This window comes from Python bivittatus, unplaced genomic scaffold (genome assembly GCF_059951505.1).
Source record: "Python bivittatus isolate LINGU-HERP-01145 unplaced genomic scaffold, Pbiv_v1 ctg000010_np1212, whole genome shotgun sequence".
Taxonomy (NCBI): domain Eukaryota; kingdom Metazoa; phylum Chordata; class Lepidosauria; order Squamata; family Pythonidae; genus Python; species Python bivittatus.
In genome coordinates, this window is record NW_028277029.1 from 2,302,435 (window position 1) to 2,326,914 (window position 24,480).

Below are 24,480 nucleotides of genomic sequence, written 5' to 3' on the forward strand. Positions count from 1 at the left end.
GGCAAGATGGGAAATTGGGGACTTCCCCTTTACATCTCCTTTTTTCCTGGGGGGAGGGAAGAGGGAATGTGGTCGCAAAAATATAGCACCCTTCCTGCCACCGCTAGCAAAAATCATGGAGTAAGGTCCTTCAGCATAACCCCAGAGAAGGTACAGGAGCTGATGGAGGAGATGCTCTCCACCAGTTCAGGATAATCCCAGAGTCTGGCCCAGGCAGGCCAACTCCCATCTGGTTTTCAACAGGGTGAATCAGCCAGACCTGGGACCAGAAATGTCAGGAAATTTAAACGCATCTCACTCACCACCCTGGCCCGCCCCTGCCCCACCTTGGGAGCTATATTTCAGAACCCATCGCCCCTGCCCTTGGAACACACATTCCCCGTCTCTTAGAAGAGACCATCCTGACATTTGGGGCGGAAGGCAAGGCAGGATTCCGGTGGAAAACAACCTTTGTTCATTTCCTCCTCGGTTCGTTTGATAAACTCCTTTGAGGAACAGTTGGTTTCATTTACTTCTCTTTCCTGAATGATTTGTATTTAATAAAAGGATTGTGTTCTGGCTGGGGGAGAGAGCGCAGGACCCAGTATACCGAACCAAATATAACTGGACACCCAATTTTTCAATTACCAAATTATACTTGAAATTCCACTTAAAGGCCCGCCTTACTTTTAAAAAAGCTTCCCCCTTTCTTTCGTTCTTTTTCCCCCAGACTTAAGATTTTGATATTGTTTTAAACATTAAAAGGTTTTGCAGAGGTGCACATGTAAGGCCCAGGCCAAATTATGAAAGAAAGAGATTAAAAAGATGGCTTGCTCGCTTCTTTACTGCAAAAGACGAGAGTGCTAAAACAAAGGTTACCCCCTTTGTGGGAACTTCGTGAACAGCAAATTCCAAACTGAATCACGGAGGGAATTTCGCTTGATTAAATGATGCCAGGATACAGTACACAACTTATATTCACTTCTCATCTCTGGGGAAAGAGGCGCATGCAATATTGATTTTTAAAATGTGTTTATTTTTACCTTGGAATTCGTCCCACTAAATATGAGAGATGACATCATTCTGAACAGAAAAAGAATTTTGGTACAGCTCAGAAGTGTCTTTGCCCTGCGAGCGACCGACTGAGCAAAACCATACCTGTCATTATGCTGGAACTGGATTAGAGAAGACATCCTATTATTCTGCAAGCTAATGAGGACACACGGCCTTTTAACTACAGAGCGAAGGGCCCTTCCACGCAGGAGAACTACAAAAACAACACTGCGGCAGTTTGGGGAGCAAAACAGTAGGAGTCTCTACTGCAGTATTCAGAGAAGAGCTGCAATTCTCAAACTCGGAAAGCCCTGCCTGGATAAAGATTTCCTTTCGTCCCACAGGGCCAGCCCCCAGAAAGCAAGTCCTCTTAAAACAACCCAAATTCAACCAAACCCTGACTTCAGCCTCTGAAACTGAACTGAACGAGTTCACTTCTCACTCTTAACTCGACTACACATGGGCAGCATGCGATTTAGTAAAAAGGAAAAAAAGAAACAGAGGTTGTGTCATCATAACTGTATAAAGAATGTATTATGCGATCGTGCATAATATGTAGCATTTCTGGTAAACCCTGGGTTGCGTTGCCAGAACCACACAGGGAAAGAAAGCAGTTGGAAACGGCCTGAAAGTGAACCGCTCAAACTGCCCTTAAGAGTGAAAAAAGTTTAGCCATCCCATTAACACGGCCTTTGCTTTCACGGATGACAAGAGCGAACTTTGCTGGTAACCACCTTTCCTTCAACTGACACCCTTTTAAGGATGGGAATGTTACAGTACGTGTTAGCGTATCTCAGTGAAACAAATTATGGACATGTCGAAATCAGGTTTTTGGGTGTGAAAGAGCACAATCTGTCCTCAAGGGAAATGTAGATTAAAGCATAAATCATGGGATTTAAAAATATAAAAATAAAGGATGTTCACTGCTTGTAGACGGGCCTTTGTGATTACAGAAGTGTAAAGGGCAGAACACAGATAAAAAAGGAGATTTTCAGACGCAGGCGGTTGTCAGTTTCACAGACCCTGAAATTCCCGGATTTGCTCTCCTCGACCAGCCTAAACCAGCTTAACTTGGACACAGGTCCTAACTTCAGCTGAAGGCATTTCTGAACCCAGATCCATCGGGGTATTAGGAGCGCGACCGGATAACATTAATGTCCTCGTGGTCACCCAGAAAATCAGAGGCAGAAAGCCACAGTCCTATCCAATGTGGAAGGGCGTTATGGTTTGCCTCAGTAGCAACAGACTGTAATACGGGAATACGTTACGCATAGGGTGAATTCGTACACGTGCGGTACCTGTCTCTTTGCTTACAGAAAACACCCCCAAATCTACTAAAAAGTATCTTTTTGTTTCTTTACGCATCTTGGGTTTATGTTAATGCAGTGACTTGATAACGTTTGTTGATCATCGCTCAGCAAAAGCCATGGAGAAAAAGGGAGCGCGGCCGAACACATCGCATCCCCCCGCCCCCGCCCCCACTCCCGCCCCCGTGCCGGGAGAGCAGCGCCGCGAGAAGGCCCCCAAAAACGTTACGTTGCATTTCCGTTCTCCTTAAAACAGGCGAACGGAGCCTCCCCCGGCTGCGGAAGAGGCGGCGGCTGGGCTCGAAAGCGAAAAAGGAGCAGGGGAGCCCCACGGCAGGCTCGGGAGAACAGCGGCGGGCCCCCCAAGAAGCCCCCCCGAACGCCCTTCCCGTCGTTCCCGAAACGCATCTGGAGTTTGCACGAAGCTCGCCGCTTCCCGGCTCCTGAAACGCAGCAACCTGTTTCCTTCTCCCCAACGGCCGAGGAGCTGCACCCCGCCGGCCCCCCAAGCCCGATCGAGCTTTGCCCTGCCCGGGGTCGCCTCGAGGGACCTGCTGCCGGCGGGCCGGCCCGGCCCCTCCGGCGCCGAGCCCGCGGGAAGGGAGCAGCCGCGCGGGGACCCTCGCCCTGGTGCCCCGCCGCCCGCGCCCGCTCCCCACGCCGGGTCGCCTCTCCGCCCCCGGGCCGTCACGAGCCCAGGATCGCTCCCAGCGCGCTCGGCGGAGGGCCCAGCGATCCCCGGAGCAAGTTCAGAAACTTCTCCAAAGAGGCGTTTCTTCAGCCGGGGATCTGCGGGGGACAGGTTTCTTTGCCTCGGGGCGCTGCTCCGCGAGGTCTGGCCCCCCAGCAACTGCAAACCCGGCTGGGGGGGTCCGCCGATCCCGCGCCCGCAAGTCCGAGAAAGACGCGCGTTTCCGCCGAAGCCGCCCCGCGCGCGCGCCCTCCCCGCTTGCGGGGCCGGGGGCCGGGGGAGAGGCGCCGGACCCCCCCGCCGGCCGACTTCCGCCCGGCCCCCGCCGCGCCGAGGCCGGTGGCGCGGGCGCCGCGTTTACCTTGATGCAAACCAGGTCGGGACCCTCCGACATGTCTGGGCAGGAGGCAGCGCAGGAAGTTGGCCGGCTGGCCGCGCCGCGCGCCTGGCTTCCCCTTCCCGGCTGCTGGGCTGCGCCTTTCCGCCCGCCCGCTCGCTCGCTCGCTCGGCTGGCTGGCTGCCTGGCTGCCTGGCTGCCTGGCTGGCTGCTCCCCGCAGCAGCTCCTCGGCCGGCCGGGCGAAGGCGCTCTCACGGCGCGGCGCCTCCGATCATCGCTGCGCCGCCCGCGCCCGCCCCAGCCCCAGCCCCAGCCCCAGCGCCAGCCGGCCCGGAGGGGGCCCTCGCATGGCTCGGAGGCGGCGCGGGGGCTCCTCCGCCGGCCGTGCCCGCCCGGTCCGGGCCCGCCGCGCGCCGCTGCCCAGGAGGAGAGCGCGCCAGGCGGAGCGCACGGAGGAGGCGGCGGCGGCTTCGCTCATGGACCGGGAGAGTTTCTGGGCTGAAAAGTGACGCGAGTTCCCGGCATCGGCTCTGCCCTCTTAAAGGAGCCGACCCAGCAGGAAATGGAAAGCGGCGAGCTCCGGTTGCCGGAAAAGCAGCGAGAGGGGGAGCCACGGGGGAGGGACGGGCGAGCGGGGGCCGCGGGGAGGGGCGCGCCTGACCGCCCGCCCGCCCGCGATGGGCTTCGCCCGAGACCGAGCCGGGCGTGCAGCGGGCGCAGCCTTGCAAGCCCGGGGTGCCGGGCCGGGCTGCAGCCCCCTCCCCACCCCCACCCCAATGGTCTCTCGTGCAGCGGGCGGGGGGGGCGCCGGGGGCGCCACTGGGGAAGAGCCCGGGCCGCGGGGAGGCGCTTCGCCAGAACGCGCGAGGTGGGCGCCCGCCGCGCAGCATCGCCCCGCTCGTCTCCAGAGGCGCTGCCCGGCCAAGGGCGCAGGAGCCGAGCGCGTCTTGGCCCGCGGGCCGCGGGGGCTCAGGCGCCCGGAGTGCCGAGGTAAGGGCGGGGGGGGGGGGCATTTGCGGAAATGAAAGCCGGGGATCCCGGCAGGGACGCGGGTCCGGATCTCCGGGAGTCTCTCTCCCTTCCCCAGACCCAGCCGCGGAGGCGCACGGCGCGCTTTTGTCTGCGCGCTGCTCCGCCCTGCCTCTTGAAGAGGCTCCACGAGGAAACGAGAGCCGCGGCTGCCCGAACGGGGCCCGGGGAACGCGGGCGGGGGAAGGAGCGCGCGACGCGCCCGCGGAGGAGACAAAAGAGCGGCGGGCGGGGACGGGGCCGGTTCCGCCGGCTCTCCCCGCTGGATGCGCACCGGAGCGGCGTCGCGCTCCGGCCTTTCCAAAACAAACATTCCACTCCCCATTTTCCCATCACCCTCCGGCCCTTCATCTTCCGCCTTCCACCAGCTGCGCGGAGGGGATGGCTTTCTCAGCTGGAAATGGACGCGGGGAGCAGCAAGCTGGCTTCCGAGAGAGCGGCCTGCCTGCGTCGGCCTAGTTTGCCCCAGTACGGTCGCCCCGATGAGGCCGGACCGGGTTTCGAGCGGGACCCCTCCGCCTGCGCCGCTCCAGAAGCCCTCCTTTACGTTTCTCTTTTTATTCCAAGGCTTGAAATTCAAGGCAAAGGGTAACAAAAGCGACTGGGGAGAGAACCACCCAAGGGTTACAAAGTCATAGGAGAACCTAATTAACTAAGTATCTGGTTTAATCAGAACGGATAGGACATCCCATCCCCAACACATCCAGAAGTCAGGCCTGTGTGTTCCCCAGGGTGCAGACCCCGGGGGGAAAAAGTGTGTCTGCAAAAATAAATTGTAGCCAATCTGGTTGCACCATCTATTTGGAATAAATAGATCTCTGGTTGATCATCACAACCTGCTTTCTTCAGAGTTGACCCCCATCAGCAAATTACTGCTGAATCTGCAAGAGATATCACGAGCCGTGTGTCCAGAAGAGCAAAAACTTGGCTTAAGCGCCTGACACACTTGGAAACACTTCCTTTTTAGCGGATCTGCTAATGCAGCACAACTCTACAGGGACATTCTTGGACCAAGAACTCCATGATTTCACTGATCAGAACTTGCTAAGTGTGTGTGTTGGGTGGGGGTAGGCTCAAGTGTCAACGCCATGATTTACAAGGTCCTCACAGTCACCCAGAATATCATGAATAGGTGAGGACCACTTAGTTGGACTTCCAGAAAGAAGACTTAAAGAAGACCATATTGAAGATATCCAAGTCCAAACACATGTAGAACTTTAAAGGTAAGGGCAGGACATTAAACTAGGTCCCAAAACGATGCTATTTAAGCAGCCCCAATTGTTTCAGACCTGATGAAAGTAGGAGGCTGAGCTGATATTATGGGATGTGAACCTCCTGATGACATCTTGACCTAGATCTCAAAGCTGCTTTGCCAGAAGTTCCATGTGGGCATTTACAACCGTAAGGGAGGGGCTGGGTCCAATTGCAGAGAAGCTCTGGGGTTGGCAAAAGAATCTGCTAACTCTTTAGCACCACCTTGCGGGGCCTGTGGTCCAGCCAGGGTGGGAGCTATCTCAGTTGCCTCATCCTAGCCTAGACTCTGCCTCGGACACAGCTCCATCTAGCTGTAAAGAGTTTTGACCGTGGTCAAAAACCACAGAGCCTGGGGAAGGAGCGCCTCTTCTCCATTTCCTAACACAAGCTGTTCACTTCAGCAATCAGGATCCTTCTTCAGATCAGGTAAAAGGGAACTAGGAAATTCCTGGAGCTGGAATGAATGATTGACGGCCATCGCTTAAGCTGCAATCTTATGTTGATCTATCTGGGAATCTGCTGAATAGAACTCAACAGAGTTTAACTTCAGATAGGATTGTACTGTATACGTACGACTGTTCAATATGGTTTTCTATTTTATAGTTTTTCATTCTTACCCATCTTATGTCACTGTATATGAAAACAGTAGTTTTTTTCCTATTAACAGCTTTGGTTCATATGGGGGAGGGGTATTCTTATTTTATTAGAGTATTTCAGCTTAGAAATCATCTTTCCACCTCAGGTCAGATTGATGATGATGATTCAGTTAAAGTCAAAAACACCAGCTGCAACTACATTACCTGCAAAGTGAAAAAAATGAGACTAAAATATAAAGAAAACCACAGTAAGGACATCAGGTAGAATGACCAGCCTTAGAATTGGCCGTGAAGATATCGAAGCGGTGGACAGCTGCTGCCTTTTAGGATCAGCCATCAACAGGAGAGGAACAAGCAGTCAAGAAAGACGCCACAGACTTGGTAGAGCAGCCTTGGAGGCCTTGGAGAAGATGCTCCAATGCCGTGATGTGTCTCTGCCTACAAAGATCAGAATTGTGTAAGCCATGGTGTTCCCTGGGACCCTCTATGGAAGCTAAAGTTGGAAGCAGGATAGGAAGAGCATTGATGCCTTTGAACTCTGGGGTTTGAGAAGACTCCTGAGGACACCGTGGACAACCAAGGAAACAAATCAATGCATCTTTGAACAAATCAACCCAGAGTTCTCACTTGAGGCACAAAGGACCAGGCTCAAACTATCCTACTTTGGAGATATGATGCAAAGACCCAGCTCTCTGGAGAAACGCTAATGCTGGGAAAGGGAGGAAAGAGAAGAAGAGGACGACCAACAGCAAGGGGGATGGACTCACAGTGGCAATGGGGGTACCATTGGGAGACCTGAAATATCAGGTTAGAGATAGATCATCATGGAGAAAATCTAAATGATCATTAGGAGTCGAAAACAACTTGATGGCGCATAATAAATCAGTTTCGATTATGCATGGCTCCTTACATTGCTATGAGATGAACCAGAGCAGAACTCTGATATTTAAGTGCACAGTGCAATTAATTCCTTGTCAAACTGTGCTGCGTGTCTGAGTACAGTCATAACAATGACCAGTATTAAAAAAAAAAGTAGAGAAAATGCTTTTTAATGCATTGGCAATTGTGAACTATGTTCTTATTAAAATAATCTTGATATATTTTAGTTTCTAATGGCAAATGTGGAATCCATTTCCTCCATAAATCAAAATACAGGAAATCCAGTAAAATAACAAATGCTAATGGAGCAATGCACCATTTTAGATTTAACAATCACTGGAGGAAAATTTATTCTAACATGAAGCTGAATACATCTCTATTGTATATTAAAAATATTTCCCCCTTTTTTTCTTCTACATTAAGCCACTTTACTTATAACGTTCCTATCATACCCTATACAGTATGTCAGCCCCTGAACAGTTTATGCATGATGAATATTTATGGAAAATTCTTTATTATTCTTTATGCATATTAAATTAAATTAAATGCTATTTAGTTCTAATGCTAACTCTTCTTGACATCAAGAAGAGTTCCCTCTTGCTCAGTATATTCTAAACCAGTGTTTCTCGACCTTGACAACTTTAACTTCAGTTCCTGGAATTCCCCAGCCTGCTTGCTAGCTGGGGAATTCTGGGAATTGAAACCCACACATCTTCCAGTTGCCAGGGATGAGAAACACTTCGAAACAAAGCCCTACAAAATTCCCAGGCTCACAAGGAAACATCGCATAAAAGGTTGCCCCTGAAGCTTCTCAACACTACATAGGTGAGTTGAATAGATATTGTGACCCACAATGATGCAGATCTTTCATGTAGAATATGACTTTATTGCACTGCCAAATATTCCTTTACATTGGTATCCTTCCAAACCCACACTAACATCTTTATCGTAAAGCCATCTTATTTTATACCTGCCTAGCCCATTTTTCCCCAGCCTTGTCTATCTTGCTTAATGAGGACACTTGTTTAGCTCCTTTGCTTCATTAACCGAACCTATTAGATTTTCATGTCAAATCCAAAGAGTTTTTGCTAATAAAGAATCAGCTACTGTTCCTTTCTCCTTGCATGGCCCAGGACTACCAATTCTGGATGGCGGAAGTCCACTGGATGACAAGAAACAGTTGGCATTTCGTACATCTCTTTGCTGTCATCTCGCAACCACCTGGAGATTTACTGCTCAGGTACATGCAGTAAAAAGAAACAAAAAAACCTCAGTGAGGTGCCTATTTATTGCTAGAATCTTTTAGGAGAGCTCCCTCATCTGAGAAAGAAAAAAATTATCTGTGATTCTTAAAGAGCCAATTATCTTTGCTTTACTGACCAATCCTGATTTGGGTGCTTTAATGAGCAGCTCCATTGACACCTGAGAGTCCATCTGGAACTAGCCAAGAGAGGTATCAACTGTTGAGATATTTGCTACACCACAATCTATAAACAAAGTATATACTAGATCAGGGGCTTATTGATACCTGAACCTCATGAAATCAGAATCCAAACACAATCAAAGGAGATGGCAACGTGCCAGGATGAACTCACTCAAATCCAAGGCCGTTTATGCAGGAGAACACTCAGAATTTTGAACCTTCCCTATAGGGCAACATGGGCAGCTTCTGGAGGCTGTTATGGAAAAAGGTTTTGGTGAGCTGTTTTCCTTAAAAGTTTACTCGGTCAAAATTGAATCAGCTTACCGGGTTGTCTCAAACTTATATCCTTATTTATTTCTTTGATTTATATGGCCGCCCATGTCAACCGCAGTAACTCTGGGTGACAATACCAACAGAAAAACTGCCATATATATATAATGGCCACCAAGTTAAGAAACCATTCTACAATAAATTAAAGCACCACCTCACGGGCCTCCACAAACCATTTGACCGCCATGCCTGGGAACATATCCAGGTCTTCAAGGTTTTTCGAAAAGCTGGCAGGGTTGGGGCCAATCTAATTTTGGGAGTGGGGGTGAGGTATGATGTTCCAAAAGGCATTGTGGTTAGCTGAATCTGGTGGGCATGGAGTTCCTCACTCTTTCCACTATGAAACGTTCATGTTTTATATTTTGAACAATATCACTGTTTCATGAGACGTTAGTGATCTGAGATGAAATTTTTTTTTTACAAATTGACCACAAGGAAACCTGAAGGATACGTGTAGATGTAGATGTAAATGCAAAAAAGATTGAATGCAATTATTTCCCCACTAATTAAGATGCATCATGGAACTTGTCAAGGATGTCCATCTTCTCTTACATTTCATTTGGTGTGTGAACTTTTCACTTGTCCTATCAGACAATCCAGAGATGCACAGTTCAGCCAGGTGACTGGTGAATACAAGCTGTTATCATATGAAGATATATTTTAGGCCCTATTAATAATTATCAAAGCTCTTTGTTGAATTTTGTGGAGCTTATTCAACAATAACACCCATTCCAATTAATTGGAATAAAACTATTATGCTGTCTGTCGATAATAGGGTCTCTATGGAAACTATAAAAGAATGGGACTTATTGCTAGAATCTTATTGTGTATTATCTGGAATCTCTTAAATATTTGTGGATAATAATTCCAAGAAAAATACCTTCGTTAATAGATGTGAATATTTATCACTTCCTGGTCCAGTTAAGATTGGCTGCTACCCAAGGGCCTCTACAGGACAAACAGATCTTCCATAGATGTCTCATGGATTCTGATGGTTTCTGGCAAGTTGATCCAGGACTCTTTGAAGACTACCAAGATCCTCTTGGAGAAGGAGCAGCAGCAGAAGAACTTGGAATGCCAGCAGAGAAAGACAAAATGTTACTCTGACCAAACACAGGTTTAAGCTCAAGTATGCGTCTACATTATGATGATAAGGGACATCCAGCTTCATGGCTTTTCCTCTTCAATGCATTGGTGGGCTTGTTTAAGGTGGCTAGCTCCCTTTATGGAAGGGACACCTCACAGATCTCCCAACTAGCCACTGTAAACACTTGGCAGAGTAGTTTGCCAATAAAGTCACTTAGATTCACCCAAGACAATTTTTTGTGGATTGAATCCATTGTAGTGATGAGGACAAGGTCTATGTTATCTGAGATCACTTCTTGCTGTGAACTCTGATGGGGTATGGTGTTCCTTTGGTTGTCTTCAACCCCTTGATCCCTGCCCCTCATGGCTCCTTAGCGGGTGTGGAGGAGTTGTGACAGACTGGATCCGAGATGTAGTCGATACCTCACTGTGAGAGCGGATGATACCAGCAGTCCTAAAAATCATTGAGATATTCCTCCATCCATAGAAAACTCTCATTGGATCTTTCTGTATTTGATAACAATTGTCCAGCCTCTAACTTTCCTTCCCTGGGAAAAGTTATTGGGACTGTAGCCATTGTTCAGTTAAGGAGAACCCTTACAGGAAGCTGATTAACATAACCCTTTTCAGTTAGGATTCTGGCCTGGCCATGGGACCAAAACAACATTGGTCACCTTTTTCATAACCTGAATGGGGAAATGGAACTTCCTGGTTCTTTTGGACCCTTCAGCAGCCATTGACCATGGTATCCTTCTGGACCACCTGCAAGGGCTGGGGAATGGAGGCTCTGTTTTACAGTGGTTTCATACCTTCCTCAGTGGGTGGTTCTAGTTGGTCCTTGTGGGAGGAGAGAAATCAACCAGGTTGCCTCTTCTTTGTGGAGTGCCGCAGGCTGTTGTCCTCTCTCCTCTACTTTTAAGTATATACCTGAATCCACTGGGGTGTAGTTTCATCAATATGCTGATGATTCCCAGCTGTACTCCTCTACCCCAGCTGCCCAGGCTGTCTGTGCCTTGATCTGGTGCCTGGAGCTTTGAAGTTCTGGATTGGGCAAAAGAGCCTGAAGTTGGACCTGTCCCATTTCAGACAGAGCACAGATGGGCTTGATTTACAAGGGGTCAACTAGTGAGTAGAAAGCAATGCAAAGGCAGCAGCACAGGTGTATGGACATCTTGGGAAAAATAGGAAGGAGCATGATCTTGCCCAAGAGTTCAGTCCAGAGTCAGATGAAGCAAACGTAGTCCACGACAGGAGGAGGTGAGTCAGCCAGTTTGAGTTGAAGAACTGAGATTCTGGAGGCAGAGTAGGAAACAAGGGTACGAAAACACAGATCTGAATTGTTATCAACAAAGAGTTGGCCGCTGGTGGCTCTTCTTAAATAGGCCAGATGCAGGCATCGCTCAGTTGAGGGCACTGCCTCCCTTGCTTCTTGAGGAGCTCGGCAGAGGGACAAAGCATTCTGGGAATAGGTACCCTGGTCTGCCTGGACCAGGCCCCTGTCCCTGGACTCACCCAGTCCTATTGATTTTCTCCCAGATGGCTGATCGTTGGCCAGCTTGGAGGCTGGAGACTTGATGGATCAGCCAGAGACCACAGTGGGACCCAGCAAGATGGAGTTACTGTTTACCCATCGCAGGTTTCTAACATCCCCAGGGCTGTCTCTTGATGGGGTGGGACTACCCCTGAAGGCATCAGAGTCACTTTATTGTGGCGGGTAACAAATTTAAGAAATAAATGTTTTAAATTGTACAACACGGATTAATAACTATGCCAACAGATGGTGGAGAATATCCATGAATTTTAATTATATACTTTAAGATGGACGTCTATATTAATTATACTTGTACATTAGACACATCAAAAAGTGAACACTTTTTATGGAAGGCCAGGCTCCTGTCTTTCTAAATTGTGGCCCTCCTCCTCCAATGAAAATTTTCAAGACTTAATTGTATTAATGAGTGTGATTGCTATATAGCCCGACACACATGGGCTTTTGTCTTGTTTTGTAACAAAAACGGTGTTGAAAATATACCATTGCGGATAAAATTGGAGCATTATTATTCAGATCTTTGAAATCTTGGGAAGTATTTGGTTCCAATTACAGTCAGAATTTAGTTGTACTTCCAGTATTAAAGGCAGCATTTGAACGTTACTAGGAAAGAGATTTAAATCTAATCCTTTCTGTCAGGCTCTGTGGAATGGTTCCTAGTTAAAAGTGGTTGGGAAACTTTAGTTTTCTTGGGGAAAAAAGAAAGGGCTGAAAATGAGATTAACGCCCTAGACCAACTTATTGCTAATTCTACCTTGCTTGACACATTACAAAAAGAATACAGCTTGCCTGAAACTGCTGAAAATACATATTCAGTTCAAACATTGCTGATTTCCTTAGTGGCCTGAACAACTTCTATAATTCTAAGTGTATTAGCCAAAAATATTTTAGAGGCTAAAACCAACTATCCCATTTTACTGACAATTGAAGAATCTTACAAAGATAAATATAGACAATTTACGAGAAATCTGGAAGAAAGAATTGGAGTATTCAATTCAAACAAGTCATCAGGTTTCAAAAAGTGTCTGTTTCTTTCAATCATAAGAGAGGAATTCAGAAAATTCTGTTGGCCCCTCCAGCAAATGTTTAAAAATAGTTGGTTAATTACTTGTTTATCTTGCACATTCAATCAATTTAAAAGTATGCTAACACACACACAATCTGATTATACTCTCTGGGGATTATATGTGGGTTGACTTATAATGCTATTGTGAATATTTTAGCAAGGGACTTAAGATTTGAAGATACTCAACTATATTCCTAACATTGAAGTTTGTCAGTTTTTGGAGAACTTTGGATTTATCATGTTTGGATTCTTTCAAAAAAGGAAAAAAGGATTCTTGGAAAGAAACTTGTACACCAGATACCAAAGGCTGAGGATCAAATATGCCTTTGAACTGACTCCTTATTGGTGCACTGGAAGGACAGGGCAATATGATTCTGTGAGGTGAAGATTTAACTTGTTTAAACATAATACAATCATTTGTTGTATTTTTTTTTGTAGTTACCATTTTAGCTCTCTTTGTACATGTTTTGTTTGTTCATTATATTAAGGCAATAAAAATAAGTATTGAAAAAACATGATTCTTGGTGACTTCATGGACGCATGAATGTCCGTGAACCAACGAGTGTGTACAAAAAGTGGTTTGTCGTCGTCTTCCAGAATGTTTTTGCACTTCCAGGCCAAGAGGTCTCCTGTCCAAATCAGAACATCCCTGGCAGAAGGTTGTCCAGCTTGTGCTGAACCCAGTCTCCAAACCAGCATAGAGAATGGGCAAAATAAGGTAAAAATTTAAGTAACAATAAATGGCGCATGAAGTCAGAGTAATAAAAAAGCACACGCTTTTGCCATTCTAAACCATGAGAACCATTTTTAAAATGTCTAGGAATATGAAAGAAGTCTTCCCTTCGTGCCAGGTAGACCATAAGACACCCTGGTGAGCTCTCTGGGGCCACCTTAAGCAGATAGGATTGGAAAAGTGTTTTCCCTTCTAGCTTCCTGTCTTGCCTCATTAGGAGAGAACTTGAGGAAAGATCTTAGCATCCTACCAAGTTAATGTGGAGGAGATATCCCCTAACCTCAAGCCATGTCAGGCTTATAGGTAGATATCAGCACTTTAAACTGGGGCAGAAAGAAAACAGTTACCAATGCAGATGGCCAAACCTTGGCATGACACCAGCCCTTCAAGATAAGCCTGGGCAGGGAACAGACCCCACCAGGATTCCAGGAGTGCCACTTCAGTGTTGTAGGGTATAATAACAAAATCTTGAAACCCTGCGAGAGTTTGCCCCCTGCCCTTATAACCAAACAATCAAGGTGGCATTACTCTGAGTGTTTCTCTCCCTCCTTCGCCTTCCCCAGGACCGAGGTCTTGTTTCTCCTCCCTTAACGGCTCCTGCATTCCTTCATCAAGGTCCTCTCTGCATTGTGTGATTAGGTCCTCCAATCTAGCAAACCCTTTTCGAACTACCAGAAGTTCCCTCCTTCGCCTTCCCCAGGACCGAGGTCTTGTTTCTCCTCCCTTAACGGCTCCTGCATTCCTTCATCAAGGTCCTCTCTGCATCGTGTGATTAGGTCCTCCAATCTAGCAAACCCTTTTCGAACTATCAGAAGTCTCTGGACCATTTTCCAAGGCAGCCTAGCATGGGAGCTGTTGCGTCGTCCGAAACTCAAGATGAGCAGGAGCAGATAAATAGGATAAAACAATAAATATGATAAAATATTGCTAGAATCATGATCACCATACCCGTCTATGCTCAGAAAGGGGAGCCTGGAGTCTCAGAGCCCCCCTTGGTCTCCAGTGCCATGACTGGATTCACAAGTACGCCCAGATGGGGCCTCCAGGGCAGAGAAGAGTCCGCAGCCTTCTCTGGTCACCTCTGGAGTCCACCCCAACCAGAGCTGGTAAAAATCAGCATCTTGGTTCCTTACCCTTTGGTGATGGAGCACACATTAAAGTCTTCCACATAGTTCAGAAAAACCAATAAAGAAACACAGCCAACTTTCCAGACCAAAATCTCCACAGCAAAAGCAGAAAAGCCCAGCTTCGTCATTGTGTAGGCCACCACCCTGTTCACACAGCATCACTGCCACCCCCACCTTCTCCCAAAGGATTAACTCAACCCTCCTTTAAAGAGAATGCCATCTCTTCCGGAGCAGGATTAACATAAATTAATTGCAGATTAATCATTTGCAAACAGAATCTCTTCCTCATCTTGCCCACTCTGGTTTATTAGCCTTCATTCCTTTCATTGTCCTCCCTCCAGCACTGGTTCAGAACCTCAAGTGCCCCCTCCCATATTAGAAGGATCCCCAAATTAGGATATTGAAGGAAGTTGCTCTTCAGCCTCACTGAATGCACAACAAACTGATTTTAAGAAACGATAACATAAAGGAAATCTTTTGATGGGAAAATCAATGGGGTAATAAGACAACCAGCCTTGCTATTCACCCTTAAAGCTACCACCAAAACAAGGATCATCACAGTCAGAAAAATGAAACTAAATGTGCAGTGCCTATTTTCAAAGAATATCTAGAGAGGTTCCAGGGAAAAGTTTCTATATCTAAGAATCAAGTGCTTCCAAACTCTCTCAACCTGAACAGAATCAGCTGCCAATCTACTTAGTCGGATGGAGCTCCAAGTTTTATCATGTTCAGAGAGAGAAAAGAGGAGAAAGGGAGAGAGAGAAATGTCTCACCACTCATAGTTCCTTCACCACCCATTTCATGTTGGATGTGTGTCCTCAGAGAGGGTTCATGTAAGGTTCTTGCCCAGGTCCTCTGAAGAGGAAGCAAGCCTTTGGGCCCCCTGAAGTTCTCTAAACAATCATGGTTTAAACTCCCATCTCCAACTCAGACTTCACTGCAGATCTTGAGTTGTTCTTCATTTCCATCTGAACTCACGTCAGAGTTCTGAGTGCCTCATTCTCTGTGCCATGGAGGCATGTGCCAATGAGAAAAATGGGAGGGAAACCTTGTGGATAATTAATCCTGGATAAAATGAAAACAAGATCTTATCAGATGTCCCACTTTTTAGCCCTGGCAATTATGGAAAAGACCAACTTGCTTGGGGCAATCTGAGCAGAAGGTTCAGAGAAGCACCAACTCAGCAAAAGAGATCTCTGAAGCAAACAAGACTGGCTTGGCTGGGAAGACTCGGTATTTCTGCAAGAAGTCAAGGGGTCTTTAGGGTGCTGTAGATGCATTGAAGGGAAGTGACAGCCGGTAAGCCTGCTAATCTGGATTGATGTATTGGAGCAGGAAAAAAAACCCACAGGAGGACAGAAATGTCTAGATGACGCTGGAAGGTTAGAAATGATAAAACTGCCGGAGGGAAGGAAGAGGAAGAAGAGCCGAGGAAAGACGTTCTTGGCGTGAATCTTTAAGTGACCTAGTTCTGCTGCTGGATGTGCAATCAATGTAACTCCACTGAATTATTATTTTTCTTTTGCAGCAATTACCATCGTCAACGTAATCATCACCTCATGATTAATCAATCAATTTACATTATGAACTAATTGTGGCTCATACCTTGCCATGGAATAAAGAATGGGGACTTAGCTCCCAGGGAAACCGACTGGTAGAGCTCTTCCCTATCGTGCTGCTCCATGATGTCCTTCTAATTCTGACAATTAAAAGTGGCCAAAATACATGGGGTATGTCCAGAAGAATGGGTCTCTCACATAGATTCAGAGTTAGTGCCCAATTTTCCTTGCTGGGCAATTAGATCAGGTTCGTAAAAATTAGTAGCAACTCCCACATTTTTTGCACTTGGGGGATTAGAGGGGTTTTAAGGGAAAAATGCCCAAGTGTAGATCCCCAAATTGATTCTCTAACACGCTGTCCACTACCTGAAGCCAATGGAACTCGTGCCCTTGGAGGACTTCACGAGCTACATTGCACCCCAAGTGCAGTCTCAACGAACTGCATTGCTAAAGAAACTGTGACGTTTGTAGCAGGGGCATGTAAGAAAGGGGTGGGGCTTTGATTGCACGGTTGTGGCTGCCATCTTGATTTGTTCTGAGCCCCCTCCCCTGCAGTTACCCCTGATTTGCAGGGTGGGACTTCCAAATTCCGTAGAAAGTAGCATTAGAATCTCATCACAGAGATGTTGTTACATAAGGGATCTGATGACCGATTTTAAGGCCACAAACTCTTCTCTGATCCTTGTCCAGGGATCAGAATATGGGTGTGAATCCTAGTGAAATGGAAAAGTTTGTTTGTTTTGTTACAGTTCAGCTTGATGCTTACAATTTCGAGAAAGAAGGAGAAGGAGAAGGAGAAGGAGAAGGAGAAGGAGAAGGAGAAGGAGAAGAAAGGGCAGCAGCAGGAAGGACATGAGGAGGAGAAGCAGAAGCAGAAGGAGAAGGAGAAGCAGAAGGAGGGAAGAGGAAGAGGAGAAAGGGGAGGAGGAGGAGGAGGAGGAGAAGCAGAAGGAGAAGCAGAAGGAGAAGGAGAAGGAGAAGCAGAAGAAGGGAAGAAGAAGAGGAAGAGGAGAAAGGGCATGAGGAGGAGGAGGAGGGGAAAATTCACCCTCTGAGGTGAAAAGGTCAAGCAATGGACTATGCCATTACAAGTACCTTCTGCAGGAGATAATGTGCAAGACTCAGTCCGTGTAGGTGGCATCCACTCCAGGCAGTAGCGCTGGTGAATAGGCAGAGTGAGATCAATCATGTAGACAAGCACCGCAAGAGAGACAATGGCTTTCTTTAGTGAGCTCCCACACCCAGGATGTGTTGAGACCAATTTCCACAGCGTTCAGTTTGCTAATTTATTCCAGTGCTCTGACTTCGTGTTGCAATCTCTCTTGGAAACCTTTGGGCAAGTTTCAAGTCTGCCGCAGAGTGTTCTTGGAGAAAGGCTAGCTCCCGAGGGTTACCATCCGTAATAGCTGCTAGGTGTCCTTTGGGGACAGATAGTCTCACGTAGCCTCACCGGATGGCCACACTTGGCTGACTTAATCCTGCTTAGTCCTCGGAGTGGAGACACCAGGAAGTCCCAGGATTTTAGGCTAGTAAAACATCCCAGAACAAGTCAGTCATGGCAAACCACTTCTTGCAAGGCTGTGCAAGAAAACTGCATGGTACTGTCCATGTGGTCCTCAAGAGTCCAGCTTATCTCCAGGCTTTTGGGGGCCGGGGAAGGCTTTTTGTGATATCAGAAAGTGTTCAGCTGGGATGAGGAAGCTTTGACCCACAGACTAATCTCGCCCACCAGGGCCCTGCCCTCAAGGCGCTTTCTTCCATGATTGCCACAGCCTGCCCCGCGGAGCCCATCTGGCTGAGCCTTGTCAGAGCAGCCCGCGGAGACCTCGCACTTGGAACATGACTCACACTTAAACCTACTTTGTCCTTTTCTCAGGGGTGGCAAGCGTAGGACGAGAAGGGAGTGGCTACGCAGACAATGCCATTCTTTTTCCACGGAGAAGGAGCTTCCCATCTCGCTGTGCCCAAAGAAATGCTAAGAGGCAAGAGCTTTTGACAGGGCCTCTCTCTCTGAGCATCAACCAACACCAAGGGTGGATCTACCCTGCACTGAATCCAGTTCCCATCCCTGATAAACTGGTAAAGGAATCCCTGGTGGTGTGGAGTGACTAATGTGGTCCAATTAGGTTTGTCTGTTCCAGCGGAAGACACGGTAGAGAAACACCTTCCTTTTTTCTTAATACACTCTCAAACTAGAGAGCTGATCACTGTTAATCTTGGCTGGGCCTCATAGTAGAGGCTTCAGGACCTAACCTCTAAGAGGGATTTATACTACTTAGATTTACTAGGTTGTTATATTCCTAGTAAAAAAGAATTGAACATACATGCAGGATGTCATTCTGGATGTCTACCTATGCCTGACAAGGCCCAATACAAGGATGAAACCTGTCCTATAGCGCATCCTGGTGGTCGGTAGCAAGTATAACAACCTCCAGGCAAAACAGGACTTCTAGATATAGGAGACCCTTGACTCCAGCCTCTGCTGAGGATTGGAATCCAAATCGAATGGCGGCCTGGGCTCCACGTATATATTCCAGAACAGAAGAGAATATTATCTCTCTGAGTCATCGGTTTTACCCTCGACACGTTCTTGCTCTTAGGAAGTGTTTTCTCACATCCAGTTGGCTTCTGCGTTTCTGAAACTTCAATCCATTATTCCTTGTCCTGCATTCTGGAACAAGGTACGTGGTAGAATTGCAGTCAGATGGACTGTGGAGGGTTTAAAGTATTTATAAGTTGTTTAATGCGGGAGGGAAATTCCTTCTAAAAGGCTACAGCATGTCTTGATGAATTATTTGTTGTTTTTAAAAATGGCCCTTGATTAGGTTAGCAGTGACCCTGGGTCAGTCAAAATTTGAAAATACGTAGACCCCTTTCATGATGAGAATGGTGCTCAAAGTCCAGTGAACTGGGAATTTTTAAAACTGTCTTGAAAACCGTTTCAGAAAGACCTGGGGCTGTTTACAGCAGCGCATAAAACATTCAGCCCATTAAATATCCTTAGCAAACATAATTAAAATCAACATCGTAGACCAGTGCTGGCTTGGGAATTCTGGCAGTTGAAGTCCACACATCTTCAAGTTGCCAAGGCTGAGCAACACTGTTGTTCAAGGAGGAAGAGGGGAGGAGAAAAGGAGAAGCAAATAAATAAATAATCAAAATTCAAGACATAAACTGAGCACCAAAGTTAAACTGGAATGAAAAAGGGGGAAATGAACCAGTCACCAAATGCTCTCCAAAGCAGTCCATCTCAGGTGGGTTCCAGAATACTTAGAGGGACAGCAAGAATCTGAATTCCAAGGGGACGCTTTTCTATAAAGGCAGAGACCTGTCTGAGAAACAGGACCTCCTGGCCTCCATTCCTCTTATGTCATGAAAGTGGGGTATGACCGTAAGCTTCTCCTAGGACAGGCTGATTCAGGTAGGTAGAAGTGGCCCTTCAGATACCTAGTTGCCAAGTTATATAGGTTAGAACCAGCACTTGTACCAATTGTATCAAGAAATCATTAAGAATATTTTGACAAGAAGTTGCTGATTTTCCTGGATAGTAACTATCTATAAAATGGGATTATTCCTGGATAGTTACTAAGTAACTATCTATAAAATGGGATTATGCCTATCAAGAGTGAATCGATTCACTAGGGCTCTGCGGTGCCTTGAATTTGAAGGCAAAAAGATCTTTGAAGCACATGGAGCCATTCGCTCTGCACTTGCCTGCAACTCTTTAAAGCAGCTGCCTCTTTTCCTGCTGGGTAGCTGTGCAATCCTTGGGAAAGGGGGATTACGTTTCAGTGAGTTGCGCTCAGGGCAGGAGTCGCTGCAGAACGTGGTCCAAAAAGTCAAGAGGGTGGCTGCGGTGCTGCAATTGAAGCTCTGCCCGTGTTTAAGTGCATTGCAGGAAAGCTTGGTTCGCTGTATTTATTATCTCAGACTCACTGAAAATCGTTGGAAGATTCTTGGGGGTCCAATCTGCTGAACAGCTGTGCTGCTCAAACTAAAGAAGAGGTTGCCAACCATTCATCTTCCCTGGCAATGTGCAATGCTTAGTGGAGAATTTGTCCTCAAATATACACTTTGTCCTAAAAGGATAATAGTGAGGCCCTAAAGATCTAATCCAGTGTTTCTCAACCTTGGCAACTTTAAGATGTGTGGACTTCAATTCCCAGAATTCCCCAGCCAGCAAGGCTGGCTGGGGAATTCTGGGAATTGAAGTCCACACATCTTAAAGATGCCAAGGTTGAGAAACACTGGTCTAGTCAACATCCCCATAAACATGGTGCAGGACCTTCTGCAGTCCACGGAAGCTTTTCATCAGAGAAATCTAAATGGAAGGAGCTCCCTGATGGTAAATAAAATCTGGAAACCACTCTCTTAGTGATAAAAGCAGAGCCTCTCCACCAGGAAACATTGGTTAGGTAATCTTCGGAGCCCTTGGGGTTCTCTGAGCTTGGTTGTTTTCTTGCAGACGTTTCGTGACCCAGCTAAGTAACATCTTCAGTGCTAGCCGGGTAATGAAACGTTTGCAAGGAAACAACCAAGCTCAGAGAACCCCAAGGACTCCACAGTTCAGCCCTGAGCTACATGTATTCTCTTCTGTTGGTAAGCAATCTTCCATAGTAGTGGGCTGGGGCAAAACCAGTCCATGTTCAGCTTTGTTAAGCCTGCAGACGGTGTGAGATTCTAAAGTGCCTATCTGCTTTAAATTCAACAATTACTGGGAAGAGAAGCGTGATATACAACACTTGCAAAGCTGTAATTAAGCATTTAACCACATGCACATTGCTTCCATCTTCGATATGGGGAAGTCAAGTGTGATGGGCCACCCGAGGCCACGTTGTGAGTCAGCAGCAGCCGGGGAACCGAGCAGGGCACTCCAAGGGCCTCCCTCATTTCTCAGCTAGCAACCCTGATGGGCAAGGAAGGAGTTAACTGGCCTTGGGCAGCGTTATGACAATTAAGGGAAGGGAAGGGATCAGTGTTTGGAAAGACAAATGGAGATGGGAACAAACTGCAGTTAAGAGGCAAACAAGATGACAGGAAAAATATAGTTAGAAAGTGGGAAATACAAGAAACACAATTCGGCAGGAAGCCAGAAGATATTCAGCTGAAATATAATCCCAGTTGCACATGTATTGTTTCAGGTGCCCTGCTTTCTTGGTGGTGGGAATTTCTAGGGTTGGGCCTAGAATGCATTTGTGTAAAAAAAATATCTTTGCAAAAACACAGGCTGACTTGTCTGGGAAGATTCAGAGACCTTTCTGAAACTCACTACGCTCCCCTGGAGCTGATTTGGGTCTGCTGGCTCCAGAAACTCAAGACTCCTTTCTCAGTGGCTTCAGCCTCTAACTTAGTTCCTTTTAGCTCGGCAGATAAATATGGCAGTCAATAAATTCCCCTCTTTCAGGGGATATCTGGGAAGTCAAGTCTTCGTATTGCATGGCCTACTTAAATGGGAACCAATAACACGATGCTTCATCTTCTCCCTGTCTCTCCTCAGCAAGGTAGTTCAGAGGAATACAGAATTTGTTAATATGAAATTTCACTACTGTCACTCCTGATGTCCACCAGGTGGTATAGAGGAGGGCCAACCAGTTTCCAGCCCAAAACACAGGGCCTGTATGATGCCGTGGTTAAGTTGATGGACCAGGATTTGTAGAGAGCAGAAGGAATAGATAAGTCCAGGAGAGTGCAGGGGAGAAGCAAAACCCTTGTCATCTACCTTAACTCCACCTGAGGCCAAGGAACCTGGAAATAAGAGGGCAGTTGGCAATATTTCCTAGCGCCCCCTTAAACTGGAGACTTTAAGGACTCCCAGGTAGTCCTTAAATATTTGCCTATGTTTGATATTCTGTATTTTACATTGGCTTCAATATTTGGAAATATGTAGTAGCTTTTGCATGATTTAATTACATTTGATAACGTATGAAATTTAATATTTGATGCCTGCCAAAACAATTGGCACAATTCTAGCTAGTGCTAAACATGCCAATTTCAAGCTCAAATTTCTTATTCAAAATGAGGATGGCTGATTTGGAAGGGCCTGTGAGCCTGGAGGGTTGGCAGGGCTGAGAAGGAGGCGGGATGGAATGGGGAGGAAGGACAGGTGCCAAGACAGGTGGGCTGGGGGAACAGAGAACCAGTCAGTTCTCCCAGCATCCTGTGCCAACTCAGTGCCAAGTTATCATATCCTTGGTGGTCCTGGCTCCAACTGTTGTGGCTTAACAGTCTGTAATAAAGGCTCCTGCATCCATGAATTGATCATGGATGAAGTGCCAACCAGGCTTATATAACGAAATATTGGTTGGACCCACAGGGAGATCTGCCTCCTCCTCAAGAAGTCATTGCTGGATCTAAAGGTGTTGGATAATTTCTGACCAGTTTCCAACTCTTAGTTTTTAATGAAAGTTATTAAGAATGTGGTCAGGTTGTAGTTCCAGAGGGCCTGGAGGAAATGGATTATCTGGACCTTTTTCAGCTGGATTTCAGGCCCGGGCATAGTATGGAGATGGCATTGACCACAGTTGTGGATGATCTCTGGTGGAACCAGGATGGGGATGGTGTAACCATCCTGGCCATCTTTGATCTCTTGTTAATGTTCAGTACCATTAGTCATGGCATCCTTCAAGACTGACCACAGGGAATGGGAGCAGGGCATGGTCCTACAAGGATTCTTCGTCTTTCTTCATGGTCAGTTTCAGTTGATGTTGGGGAGAAGAGGTTGGATCCAAAGCTCCTGGTTTGCAGGATCCCTCAAGGCTCAATGTTCCAGCCTCTTCCATTTAGGATCTACATGAAGCTGCTGCATGACATCATCCAAGGATACAAGGTTAGGTACCATCAGTTGTGTATCTTGACCTTGGCCAACTAATCAATGTGGTCAAAGTTGTCTCAGAGCCTGGAGGTAGTTTAGCTCTGGAGGAGGATTCAAGCTTAATCTTGGCAAGACCAAGTTGTTAGGGATCCATAGATCATCTGATTCCAAAGATTTACCAATGTCACTTCTCAATGGGGTTGCCCTTCCCCATACAGAAGTGATGTGCAGCTTAGTTTTTTTCTGGACTCACAACTCAAGGAACAAGCAGCAGTTGTGGCCAGAGAAACCTTTCCTCAGATCTTGTCCTGTGCACCAACTGCACCCTTTCCTGGATCGGGGGCTTATTCATGGTCCCTCACACCTTAGTCACCTCACATATAGAGTAGCTCTTGAAGATTACTCGGAAGCTATAGCTCCAGAATCCAGTGACACAAATAGTGATGGGTGTGCCTTGGTATGCCCATGTAACACCTCTGTTTTATGAGTTACACTGATTACCAGTTGGTTTCTGGGTGCCTTTCAAGGGGCTACTGATTGTCATTTATAAAGCCTCACAAGGCATTATTTGTGGACCGCCTGTCTCCAGTTGTGTCTGCCAGGTGGTAAGATCCCACAGGGTTGGCAGACTCTGGGTCCCATCAATTAAACAGTGTCATGTTATGGGACCCAAGTGGTGTTCCTTCTCTGCTGCTGCCCCTGCCCTCTGGAGCAACACTCCCCCTGAGTCTGCACAACCTCCCCCTGTTGTCCTTCAATACAGCTCGGAAGACCTGTCTCTTTCCACCGGCTCCAGATCAGGATGCTATGCGGGCCCACTCTTGAGCCTTGAACCCTTTGTGATGAATTGTGGTTTTATCCACCAACACAGCTCTCTTACTGTTGTTTTAAACTGTGTAGCTGGTTTTAACGCTTTTAAGCCACTCAGAATTTTGCACAAGTGGGCAGTCATAGAAATTGAAAGAATAAATGAACAGTTTGGGGTGAAAGCTGTTTCCCATCATCTCCTGCTTTTGCACGTAAGTGATGCAGACATTCGCTTCTTATGCGTTCTGGTGTTTGTCCTCTTCCCACCTGACACAGGATCAGGGCCTGTTTCTCCCAATCAAAACTGAAAACTCCTACAGCAGTGTTTCTCAGTCTTGGCAGCTTTAAATGTGTGGACTTTCAGCTCCCAGAATTCCCCAGCCAGTGCTGGCAAGGGAATTCTGGGAGTTGAAGTCCTCATATCTTAAAGTTTCCAAGACTGAGGAACGCTGTCCTAGCGGGACCAATTTCCTACTGGTAGAAAAATGATTCCTAACCAAGTACTAACCAGGTCTGATCCTGCTTAGTTTTATGAGGTCAGCCAAGGTCATATTATACTTGTTCAAAAGATATTGAGACAGTGGATTCCCCCTTCCTCCCCATCTTCCCATGTTCTGTTATCTCTTTAGGTAAGTAAATATTGACTTATTATTGAAGTTCGTTTGCCACTACGATTATTTTTCTATTTAGGATACATACTCTTCTTAGGTCATCACAGGACCGTCCAGCACTGGGGTAAAAAAAGGATGGTCAGCCTAAAATTTGATGTTCATTCCGGTCACATCAGACAACCTACTTTTCTCTCAAAAGATGGACCCAACAGGTCACAGGGCTGTCTAGTCTTTACTAGTTTTCTCCCAGGA

The 24,480-nt window shown here is 46.8% G+C and overlaps 1 protein-coding gene and 1 long non-coding RNA gene across 5 annotated transcripts in view; one reads left to right on the forward strand and one right to left on the reverse strand.

Moving 5' to 3' along the window:
• ETV6 (ETS variant transcription factor 6) overlaps positions 1-3,875 on the reverse strand; it is a 112,163-nt gene extending 108,288 nt beyond the window's left edge. The window contains exon 1 of the mRNA XM_088147124.1: positions 3,392-3,875. Within this exon, the coding sequence (XP_088003250.1) occupies positions 3,392-3,424 (33 nt within the window). The 5' untranslated portion in view covers positions 3,425-3,875. The remainder of the gene's footprint in view (positions 1-3,391) is intronic.
• Positions 3,876-4,038: 163 nt separating this feature from the next.
• On the forward strand, positions 4,039-13,084 carry LOC112542069 (uncharacterized). Of its 4 annotated transcripts, none has more exons than XR_015797319.1 (4): positions 4,043-4,358; positions 6,394-7,054; positions 8,260-8,366; positions 9,772-13,084. It is a non-coding gene; the product is annotated as an uncharacterized LOC112542069 (long non-coding RNA). The 4 variants fall into 4 exon arrangements; XR_015797320.1 differs by having other exon boundaries at positions 9,801-13,084; XR_015797317.1 differs by lacking the exon at positions 6,394-7,054 and having other exon boundaries at positions 4,039-4,358.
• Positions 13,085-24,480: the final 11,396 nt, after the last annotated feature.